This window comes from Semicossyphus pulcher, unplaced genomic scaffold (genome assembly GCF_022749685.1).
Source record: "Semicossyphus pulcher isolate SPU_LCO1_2020_fin unplaced genomic scaffold, fSemPul1.0.p SCAF_7, whole genome shotgun sequence".
In the NCBI taxonomy this organism is placed as follows: Eukaryota; Metazoa; Chordata; class Actinopteri; order Labriformes; family Labridae; genus Semicossyphus; species Semicossyphus pulcher.
In genome coordinates this window covers 10235304-10247827 of record NW_027211748.1, presented here as the reverse complement: position 1 = coordinate 10247827, position 12524 = coordinate 10235304, and the positions used below count along the sequence as shown (strand labels likewise).

Sequence of the window (12524 nt, the reverse complement as noted above, 5' to 3'; positions counted from 1 at the left end):
GCTCAGATGAAGGCAAACAGTCTGAAAAGGAAAGCGACCGTCAGCGAGGAAAATCAAGAGTTACAACCAGAGCCAACCGTGGACGTCTGGTTATCTGCAACGTTTAAAATGACCTTTTATTGCCATAACGTGCCGCCAAAGAGAGCGAAACTGAGATCTTCGAGATTATCACTTTAACTAGTGAGGACTGAAATGTGAGAATCGGAATATAGTGTGTCCTTATTTTACTTTTACTGTCTGTATCTTTGATTGTTTTTGCTTTAACGATCATCTCACAGAAGTTTCGAAAACTTTGGTGCACAATAAATCCATAAATCAATCCCACCTTCAAACAAGAGATTCTGTCCTCTCCACCACGTAGGCAGCACTCAACCCGTTGACACAGACTCTGTTCCCACTCAGCTCCCAGTGAAAGCACGATGGGAGCATGATGGGTTTTATTACACAATGCAGCCAAAAAGAGAATGAGAGGTTAGCAGGTCTGATTGGAATATATAACAGCACACATTGTGAAGATTACATTAAAGTCCAGTCGCCCCAGCTGATTAGGAGACTCTAAGCTCTCACCTTATCTAAACTGTACAGAGAAATAAACAGGGAAAAACAGATGCGTGTGCATAAGCGCCACACAGATCTGCCTACGAGTCTGGCTATGCTAATTCCGGTCTGGGAGAAAAGCTGCAGCCCCCCAGCCAGTGTGGGAACTCAGTAAACAAATGGAGCACAAAGCACAAAGTGCTCAAAGAGAGGATTACCAAGTCGCTCTCTTTTTTCTCTTTCTCCTTTTTCCACATTGCCTCTCCAAACACACACACACACACATATATAGATAGACACACACTCCTCCTTTACCCTATCTTGCTTTCGATTCAATATTCACACAATGTCTTCTCCAGTGGGCGTTTTTTCGGAAGACAGCCATAGCAGGGGGGCCCTTGGCATGAGGAGTGACAACAAAGCCAAGATCAATAATTTGTCACAGAGATGTGTCTGCCAGATCGAGCTTCAGAGGCTCTTCCTGTCCGTCAGTCTGAAAAGAGACGTTTCCTCTGGTTTTCTGCACAACCCCATGCCCTGACCTCGAAAAGTACACACTGTGTTTACTGTCAACGAAAACATGCAATTAAGCGTGCACAATGACATAGTGCGATACGGATTATGGGAGTTGTCTAATTGGTGGATAATTGCGTATTGTGAAGGGTTGAGGCTGTGTTTGATTTGACCTGCCCAGTTATAGGGAGCCATGTTGGTTTACGATAATTCCCGGTGTCATAACATGAGATAACACAGACATAATACTTCTATGTTTAATCAGGGAGCGCTTAGAGTGGAACTGTAATGCCGTTTGCTTCAAGTGTGCGTGAATTAAGGCAAATGGGATTAGGTTATAGAATTGGACACGCACAGTTCAGCTTGAGGTGACGGATATCGTGTTCGTGTGCGTGTATGCGTTTGTGTGTGGCATTTGTGTGCAGGCCACCCACAAAATACAAACAAACATGTTATAAGCTTTGACCCAAAGTCCAGAGCTTTGGAGCTTTCAATTGATTTGAAGCAGCCATGCAGACTGACAGAATCAACACAAAGCGTGTAAGAGATGCACTTTGGGCCTGCAGGATTGACTCTGGACTGCAGAAACCAATCAAACCATGGTGACAGGATGCTGAGCAGGTCCAATCAGCTGATCCACCACAGGAACTGTAATCTATGATGCTACAGGAACAGGCTTTTACCAAAGAGAGTCCTGGAAACAGGCTGCGAGAGAACAAATTCTCAGACTGAGTCACTTTTGATTTAGTACGTAAAGGTTCATTTATTTTCCACAATTATGAAGAACATTTTTTCCTCCTTACAGAAAGACAGATTATGTTGTTTAGTTTTTCATTTTTGGTGCCAACTTATTAAATATGACTTTTTCAAAATCTGAACTAATGTTTCCTTTTCAAAATGTATTTCTATCATTACTTTTAACTTTGCTTTCACACTTTTAACACTTTTAAAGAGTCTTTTTGAGTAAAAAGAAGGTGGTTTGATAGGTTTCTGTAGAAATACCAAGACAAGTATTTAAAAACTGGCCAAATTAATCCAAAATTGTTTGCAAATGTGACAACTAGACATATGTGAGAACTGATCCTTAAAGTGGTAATCTCGAAGATCTCCGTCTCATTCATTTGGTGGTACCTAAGGGGATAAACGGTAATTGCGAGAGCACACTTCCCAGATATCCAGACAGTGTCGCATGTGTGACGTCCACCATAGTAGTTTACTGTTTACTCGCAACACTTGCAGAGACCGAAAAAGCAGCCGCTTAGCTCCGCCTACCTTCTCTGGCAGACCAACCACTGCTGGCTGATGGAAAACGAGTCACTAACTGGGCGCCAATTTTTTCCAAGTCACACCAGATACCCAGTCTGAAATACTGCAAATGCAAAGGCTTTCAACAGTGGTACATAGGCTCAATCACCATTGTGTTGCCTCATTCGGCGATAGTGACTTAACAGACATTTATTTACATGAAAATCTTCAAGATGATTACTTCAAGGGCCTGTGTCCACTAACACTTTACGCTGGCTTTATCTATATAAAACCAGTTCAGCGTTTTCAGCACTCAACATCCTAGGCACAAAAATGCTCTCGGTGTCAGCTGTTTTTTGTCGCTGCGCTCTCAGTTGAAAATAGTTCAACTTATGGAATACCGCCACGCTCGTCAAAGTCACTTCTCCCTCACAAACCAATCAAAATCAAGAAGGGGCGGGACTTCAGGTAATAACTTTATCAACAACAATGGCGGAGGAGAAGCTAATCCTTATGTTTTTCTGACAGAAAAAATTCCAGCTCAAGAGCTGCGGCTAATGCCAGCAAACGATTCCCTACCATTGTTTCTACGCTTTCCTTTTAAAAATTCCTAGAATAAAAATAAAATTTTAAGCATACAGACCAATTTAAAACAGACTTATCGGTCACTGCAAAGGGAAGCGGAAGTGCAGCCGACACCTTTCGTAACCTAGCAACAGTTAGCGCCGGTGAGAAGCGCCCTGAAATGGGGCCGGTGCTTGCCCAAAAAAAGGCGGTTAGTGGACACAGGCCCTTAAATCTACTCCAGTTATAAAACATTTGGACCTTGATTTAGCCTGATACGCCACCAAACTGCCCCTGGTTGCTGTGTTGACTTGTTCCCACTGTATGTGGAATGAACAGAGGTGTATTGGCTCTACAATAATTACAATTCAATTCTAATTAGATCGTCAGTCCACAAGTTCCACAACATAATTGTGACAAATCTGCATCCATCATCCCGCTGCTGAAACCTCCAGGAAGGGATGAGACAATTTCCTGGAATTGAAATGTGTCCCACTGCCGTCAAAGCAAACAGACCTGACTGTGTTATTAGTGGAACAGTGGATATTGATGGACAGTGATGAGGGAGATGGAGGACCAACAAATGAGAGTTGATGGAGAGAGGGGGGAGTGTTTGTATTTGCTAAACCAAAGGGGGGCCACTCTGTGGAGGGGCTCACCACGTCTCCTCATTACTGCCTGCTGGAATGAACTCAAGAGGGGGAAGAGGGGAGGAAAAAAGGGGGCAGAAAAGAAGGAGAGTGAGGACAGTTTTCTGTGTGTCATCCAAGCTGACGTTTCTCCTGACATTTAACTTCGGCTCCACAGAAATAGAAGCTTTCCACAGCATTATTGATGACGTCTTTGTAATGTTTTTTTAAACGGCAGCCATAACTTGAAAGCGTAAGGTGAGTGATTTGATTGATGGGGGTCACAGTTGGGGTGAGGGGGTGAAGTGGAGCCCCTTGTAGCGCTGGGCTTTTGTGTTTTGCCAGTGAGGGTGACATAGGCAAATTAAGCAGAGCCCCAGCCATCTGCTGAATGCTAGGGGTCCTTTGTGTGTCTCCCTGTGTCAATGTGTCCCTCACTGGCCTCCGCGTCCATCACCGAGTGAGGAGAGGAGAAGAAATGTGAAGCAGAGGAGAAAGGAGTTGGCGAGTATGATATGAAGAAATGTCGGGTCAAAGTGGAGCCTTCTTGAAAAAGTTCCTGTAGCGCAACGAAGGAAAGGACCAAGTGTGAGGTGACAATGAGAGGCTAAGAGAAAAAAAAGCCCACGGCCTGAGAGGGACTGAAGGTTAGAGAAGCGGACAGAAAAAGAAGCCAGAGAAGAAAGGAGAAGACACAGAGAGAGTGAAAAATAATAGGAGTAGAAGTATGCGCCCCTCCATAGGGGATAAGAACAGCTCTGTGTGCGGTGGGTATTTCCATTATGTGCGAACAGAACCTCAGAATTCCCCCTCGCATTATTAGGGACTGACTCTGCGGTTGCAGTGAGAGCAGCGCATCTGTGTTTGGGGTCATTACAAACACTCTGTTTGGGCCTTAAATTCAAAGAGTCTTTGTTTGGGTCACACTCTTTCACCACTGCTCTCTGCCATCTCCCCCATTCAGCCTATTGAGAGCCATGGAAACAAGAGGTCTTTCACTCTCTGCTCTTTCTTACAGCTTTTCTCCGTCTCTTCCTCACACTCCATCTTTGTCTTCATCACGCTGGCCCTCACCGATATAGGACTAATAGGAACAGGACGAGTCAGGCGCTTACTTAATTGGGCTTCAAGGTGACTTAGTAGGTCTTGGCATGTGTGTTTGGAGTGTGTGCGCTGGCGGGTACACACGGATGCTTCCCTGCAAATGAAGTAAACTCTGTGGAACGGAAGTAGACAAGGCCAAATGGGCTGGAATTGGCTCTAATAGCTTAAGGAGCCTTTGTGGGTCCGTACTGCCACATCCTTTAAAATCAGATAAGACATAGAGAGAAGTAATCAAAGCGCCAGCCGAGCGGAAAACTTTCAAAGTAAAAGTTGACAGTAAGTAGCCTCCAAATCCGAACTTTAAAGCTGTAAATAAATGAAAATGTCTGAAGAGATTCAGCGGTTAGATGTGCTCCGGGTTACATTTGAAAGCTGCATCATCTTATTTCAGTTACACTCTCTCGTCTAGAAATACAGCAGCTGGTTGGCGTCCATAACAATGAACTGTATGTGGGTTTATATTGAGCTTTATAAGGTTTAAGGCTCGGGTTAATAATGTGATAAATGTGCCTTGAACTCCACATTCCATGTTTGAAAAACGCACACATGGAAGAGCTCATACTTTTCCCCGAGCGTGTGCCCGAGATGTGCGTTTATGTGAGCGCCTGTGCGCGCCTGTGCTCGCGCCCCATGATGGCAGCCATTAGACAGGAGTAAGGCAGCCATGATGAATCGGCACTTAGCCCAGGGAAGCGCACTTGCTCAATGGGCTGTGAATCTCCCGCTGCCTCTGTCAGCCTGCGGAATGTTAAATAAAGTTATTTGAATATTTGTAATATTAATGTGCCAGCGTGTCAAGAGCCCGCTGGAGCCTAACGGTGAGAGAAAATACGAGAGGGAACCACGACGCCGTGTAGGCCCACGGTGAGGGATGAACTTAAACGGCCAACTAAATAAATACGTAATCACGGCTGGTGCATTAGATTATAAGGATGGATGGGATGAAATGAGTTCTATGAATAAGTAAACAGAAAACATTATGGATAACTAATATAAGTCATTATGGTCTTATTTCACGTCTTTAAAAAACAATGCTGCCGACATTTCTACTGTCCTGAACTCAGCATGCAAGCCCATGCAGGTGAGGCTCTGCATGGGAGTGCTACACTGAGGTTAAACAAACAATGGATGCTTTTAGCGTGTTAGCTGATTACAAGAGAAGACTAAAGTAAAATAGGACTGCGAGCTTTATAAACTCCAGGCAGCTCCGAGAAACATTTAGCACCCTAAAGGAAAAAGAGTTAACAGGAAATGAAAAAGTATTGAATTCCTCTTCGTCGTGTGTCATTCACTTGTGTTTACTCTGAAACAATTTATGCCACATCATTCACTTCGAAGAGTTTAAACGGCAGAATAATTAGCTTACCAGGGAGTTTTAATCACTTCATATACGAGAGAACAAGAACATTAAAATGAACAATGATTGTGCGGGATTATTAAAATAAACACAGAGATGGATGCGAAGGAAAGCTAATCAAGGTGATTCTATCAATCACGCAGCACGGAGACCGCAACATCGACCGTGAGAGGATTCAGTTAAACCATCAAATCAGTCTCTGTAAGACACTCGAGCTGAGCAGGACACACACACACACACACAAACACACGCGCGTGAACAAGACAAGCTTTGCATTGGTGGAGGTAGTGGGGTGCTATTTGGAGTGTCTCCGCTCGATTTACCAGGGAGGTGATAAAATATTTAGCAGATTGCTTACATAGCCGAGGGGGAGAGAGAGAGAGAGGAGAGAGAGAGAGAGAGAGAGAGAGAGAGAGAGAGAGAGAGAGAGAGAGAGAGAGAGAGAGAGAGAGAGAGAGAGAGGGAGAGAGAAATGGGGGAGGATACCCAAATGGCTTGTGTGGGAGCTGGGGAGCTGGTAATGAGGATGGCATGCTGGCATCATCGTTACAGAGCACAACAACTCTACATGGTCTCTGTGCCCAACTGACAGCAGGCCACACACACACACACACTTACACACAAACTACCTGTCACTAATTAAAACATATAGATTAGAGAAAGTGCAATCAGGTACAGGGGGGCTCACACACACTGACACAGCACACAAACAAACAAGCGTTTTAACGCACGCACACACACAAGCACAGCCAGTCGCAATTAGGGTTATTTTCTCAGTCGCAGCAAAGGATTTATGTTTGTACACAAGTACAAGATGATTAATGTGTTACTTATAAACAACATTTGTAATGTTTCAGGTCTAAATTCTTTGGATTCCTGCAAGATTGAAGGAGCAACTGTATGTTTGTTATACCTAATATTAAATAATGCTCCATTTATGTAGCCGCAGCGTTAACCAGCACCGGGGTGAGGTGCCGCTGATAACAGGAATAGTCTCACTTCTAAGCCACCTCGTGTAACGGAGCGTCCACCTCGATCGTGACGGCGGCAACGTTGCGTGCTTGTTTACAGCTTACAGGCAGGTGACAGGCTGAGTCTGCTACACAGAGGTCAGTTAGCTCTGTGCTCTCATAAAGGGCTGCACTAATGTGATGTCAGTTGGACTTATGTTGTAGATTTTCCATCTCGTTGATGGAAAACGAGAAACAGACGAGTTTCAGTTTGGCTACGAGGAACAATAAAGTACTGATACTTTATTGTTCCTCGTAGCCAAACTAAAACTCGCCTGTTTCACTTAGGGTGCTTTCACACCTGACAGCTTTTGGACTTTACTCCAATAGACCGGTTCGTTTGGACAGGTGAGAACACGCATTCGAACTCTGGTGCGGACCAAACAACCGGACCATGGTCCACCAGAAAAGACGGGTCTCGGCCCGTTTCCAAACGAACTACCATCCGGTTTGATTCAGGTGTGAACATAAACGGACTTAAAGTAGGACCAAATGCAGGAAGCAAACCAAAACACTACGCATTGTGGGTTGTTACCAGGTGCTGACACTAGCAGAGACAGCCAAGAAGAGTAGATGACAGACGTGGAGGAGCGACGAGGAAATAGAAATATGGGCTGACCAAACAATTTCACAAATGCTGGAAACGCACAAAAACATGGAGGTATTGTTCAGTGAAAAACTAAAGGGGAATGGGACTGATCAATCTGTGGAACAATGTTGGTTAAAAGAACTCAACAAAACTCAAAAAACGACAACAAAACTTTACAGTCTGTGATTGTGTGATTGAGGAGTGTGCTCTCTCTCTCTTTGTTTACTTCAGGGAGTTTTCCCACATGGAAATTCTGACCAATCAGAAAGCAGTTTCCTCGCACATCAAAACTTTTGGCCCGCTGGTAAAAGCTGCCGTGTGGACAACAAACCAAACTTTAGGCAAAATGCAACATTGGAACAATTTGGTCTTTGATTCGGATCAAACAAACGGACTTTAGGTGTGAACGCACCCTTAGTTTGCTTCACTATCACACGTCCTGCAATGTGACTATTGCACATGCGCACATCGCAATGGCGATTGTTAAACGATATATAGTGCAGCCATACCTTATATTGTTGGGTAAGGTAGAGCTGTTAGTGTACATTACACACAATGTGGTCCTTAGACAGTTTGGTTTAGAGTGAGACTGATTACTTTGTTATTAGCGAGCCGGTTACATTCATGTTCAAATGTTATGTTCACTGAAAATGCAAATACACTGAATGAACCATTTTCACACCAAACATAAAGATGCTGTAGAGTGGGCGAACATTTGTTGCAACACATGACTTTCCTTCCTGCATCATTAAATCAGATTGTTAAACATATTTCAAAATAAAAGTATTTTCTTCTTTTCCCACTGTGCTTTACGAGCACCACAATGCCTCCCCTTCCACGTGTAATACCTCCCCGTCTCATGTTTCTCTCAATAATGGGAATTATTTCAGCGTTAATCTGCGCGCTCTCATTCTCCTTTTGTTCCCGCTCCTGTTACTTCATCTCTAATGGGCAATTACTTCAGACCCGATGCTGAGGCCATGTTATTGCACCAACCCCCAATTGATTGGTTGCCCACAGTACTCAGCCTCCTCGAGCACTTTAAGGTTAGATTTCCTTGTTTAAATAATGGATTGCAAGCTCATGAAAAAAGGCTGCGTGCAAAATAAAAGGTTGAGATTGCTCTTATTGGAGCGGCCTTTCAGTGGAGATGAGAAGGAACCGAGTCTATACGAGTCTCCAGAGAGTACGCGAGATACGGGAGACAGAAACGGCAACATATTGTGTTTCTCTCCTTCTGACTAAGTCATGCGTGTCCTTAGGCTCGAGTTCAACCTACACAACATTTTACAGGTCTATACCTCTACAGCCACGCACAAACAACTCGCTCCCTCCATAAGCTGTTTTTCATACCGCCCATAATGCCACATTACCATCAGAGAGAGAGAGGCGTCAAACTTAACACAGCGGGAAGTCTCCTTGCTGTGGGTACTTAGAGAAGGAAGTCGGGGGGGGATTGTGGGAATTAGTGGAAATATATAGTACGTCTCCTCCTCTGTTCAAAGAGGCTTTGTAGTGCAGTGCCTACTGGGGGGACTGTGTATGTGCACGCATTTGTGTGTTGGTGGTGTTTACAGCAGTGCCAATACCCCCCACTAACAGGAGCCTTCTCCCAACACTTGGGGATACCTTGGGCTCCAATTACTGCGCTGTGCGTGTGTGTAAGGTGGAGGTAAATAACGGAGGAAAAAAGGAAATTCTTTGGAGAAAAGATGGAGGAAAATAGACATGGACCAGCATCAAGTAAGTCTGCATAATAAAATATTCATACATTAAAGCTGGAAGGTTTGTTTGCATTAGAGGACAGGCAAGGTTATTTTGCACTTTAGCTTTAGATAGACATTATACTGAACTTTACCTCACATGTTTGACCTCGGAGCAATAGTGATTATCTCTGGTGAGGTATAGGCAAAACAAAAGTCTAAATGCTAAATGGACTGTACTTTCCTCGTCTTCCTACCATCGTCTACATTCACCCTTTAACACGCACATTCACACACTGATGGCGAAGGCTGCTATGCCAATTTCCAATCAGGATCTATCGACATTCATAGCAATTTGGGGTTCGGTGTCTTCCAGTCACTTCCCCATGTGACTGTAGCAGTCAGGGATCGAACCCCCAGCTTTCCAATTGAGAGACGACCGACTCTACCGCTAAGACACAGCCGCCCTAAGGAGTCTCCTTGGAAACAGTTCGTTGTTTGTTACCTAAAAGCACATTTAATAAAGGTGGAATATAGTCCTCCAAGTTCCAGTGGCATTTAGATGTGAAACACACTATACCTGACATAACATACTGCCAAAAATATATATCATTATTGAATTGAAAATGGATTACTAGCTATAGTATGTCTACTGTCCCCTATGACAGCAGGAAAATATCAAAGTATGTTGTTAAACAATCCTGGAAAAATTCTAATATTTGAAAAATAAATTAAAATGCAGTTAGATTGCTCCAAAATAATAATATATTACATAACTTCCATCCATCCATCCATCCATCCATCCATCCATCCATCCACGGGGGGCTGGAGCCTATCCCAGCTGTCATTGGGTGAGAGGCTGGACTGATCGCTAGTCAATCTTTCACACTCACTTTCTCACTACGGGCAATTTAGAGCCACCACTGAACCTAACAAGCATGTCTTTGGACTGTGGGAGGAAGCCGGAGTACCTGGAGGGAACCCACGCATGTACGGGGAGAACATGCAAACAGAAAGGCCCCCTAAGTCTGAACCAGGGTTCAAACAAGGAACCTTCTAGCTGTAAAGCGACAGCACTACCCACTGCACAACCGTGCAGCCCCATTACATAACCTAAGAAGTAACTACTTTCAGTAGTGTGTATTTTGTCTCATTGTTTACCTCGACATTAGTTTGAAACTTTTGCGAAATCATGATGATGCTGAGGTCTTTCAGAATATCACACAGCTCATGCTTCCTTGATAAATCAGTTCAAACAAAAAGTCAGATACCTGCAGATTATTAGTATGCACACAATGCACTGAAATTCTTTATCAGCAGGGATGGGTAAGACAACAGAGTCTCCTTTAATGTCTGTAAATTAAGTGTACCTTGCACTAAAAAAAATAACTATAAAAACAAAGACTAAATTAAATGAGCTGTGAACAAAGTAAAATAGTTATCAGGAGATGAAATAACAAAATTTACCTCCATTAATGAGCTAAATAAAAGCAACCAACCTTTGCCATGTCATTTTCATTTGAACTCAGACTGTGTGTGTGTGTGTGTGTGTGTGTGTGTGTGTTTTGCGTAGGACATAAAGCAATGCAAGAAGGATACAGTACTCACAGTCCCACACTGTGCTTTGAAGATATGTGGCACTCTCATATCTGTTTATTGATCGGAGCAGATGTGCGTCAATCAATCTTATCTGGGCTCCACACACTCTCCAGCTCACCTCCAGAGGCAGGCCAACCAATACCGCGCCACACTGAGAGCCCCGAGCCACTCGTATTATCATCAGACACCTTGAGCAAATTTTCTCTTTGTGTGTGTGTGTGCGTGACTGAGTGAGAATAACAGCGTGCGGAGCGTAAAGGTGCATTAGAGGACAGACTATAGGGAGAGAAAGTGACAGCTTGAACTGAAACCCTCGTCTTTACGTACGTGTTTTTATCTGTTCCTTAGAACTTAGTCCTGCACACATCACACTGAGACAGACTCAAACCTCTCACCATCTGTAAACTAGGCTGCACAGAAGGCTGGCATTCGCTACAGATTAAGAATCAATGCTAATGTGCCTTTCTAGTACACCGGAGGTGGATGTGATCAAGGAAGAAGTACGGCACACATCATGCTCAGCAAAACGCATGAAACACAATAAATTCAGCCGTTGCAATGGTGCGGAGAATGTTTGATCGACGGTATGCTGCTGCTTTGTTATATGTACGCTGAAAATAGAACAAACTCATGTCGACTGTCTTTAAGTTATTTTTCCTACTATGATCGGTCCATCATTTATAAAGAAGACAGAATCAAAGAGTTTGTCAGACAGTTGCCAGCCATGATCAAACATGACACTATTTAAAGGAACTACAGGATGTTTATGACGACTGTATCCTCTTCTACTGATTACTCACCTCGACATACGTTCCCATTGTCAGGTTCGAACCCAGCCTTGCACGTGCAGCTTCCAATCGGAACCATCCACTCTCCGTCTCCATTGCAGTACAGCTTTATAGGAACATCTACTTCCTCCGAGTTGGGAATGCAGATTCCTCTTGCAATAACCAGGGAGGTGCTCTCAGCCCCGGTCATTGTCTCTGGAAAGATTGCAAAGTTCTGCACCACACTCGGACACTTCTTATAAAAGACCCTGACTGACAGCAGAGACATGCATGCACCGTAGTCCTGAAAGGCCAGGTAGAAGCCATTTTTAGATAGTGGACCAAAGCTGCGCACTTCTGTGTTGACCTTCATGAGGCGTCCGCCAAAGTCCACCTGCGAGAAGCTTTCATCTGCAGCAATGGTGTCCACTTTGAGGTAGGGGGCCTCCATCCAGAAGGCGGTGCCTTTAGTGGCAATGACGGCATCAGTTTCATAGTAGTAGAGATTAAACGTCTCCTTGCACGAGCCGGGGACGTTGGGGATGGAGCTGCAGTCGCGCACGGTGAATCGAATCTCCACGTAGATGCGTTGTGCTCCGCGGCGATCGATGAAGGTGGTGAGGAGCCAGTTGTTTTGGCTGGGCTCGAAGACGTTACACACCTGGTACGTCCGGATGGTGTTGAGGTTCTCATCGTAGCCGCTCACCTCCTCCCACTGCAGAAAGAGAGAAGAGGGCACATGGTTGATTAGAAATCATCTGAGATAAATCTGTCGTGCGTCCTCATTTTTTTATAGAGTGCTAATATTGCCTGAGCCACGGAGAATTTGTACACATATCAGTAATCTCCCTAAGGCACCAAACTTGAGCTTCTTCCTGGATTAACGGAGAGAAATCCGTCCGACGAG

The 12524-nt window shown here is 44.2% G+C and overlaps 1 protein-coding gene across 3 annotated transcripts in view; it reads right to left on the bottom strand.

Annotated features, from left to right (window-relative positions):
- Positions 1-12524, bottom strand: part of LOC138611901 (ephrin type-B receptor 1-B) — a 165250-nt gene that overhangs the window by 86568 nt on the left and 66158 nt on the right. For all 3 annotated transcript variants that reach the window (XM_069685160.1, XM_069685162.1, XM_069685161.1), the window contains exon 3: positions 11651-12332. In XM_069685160.1, the coding sequence (XP_069541261.1) occupies positions 11651-12332 (682 nt within the window). The remainder of the gene's footprint in view (positions 1-11650; positions 12333-12524) is intronic.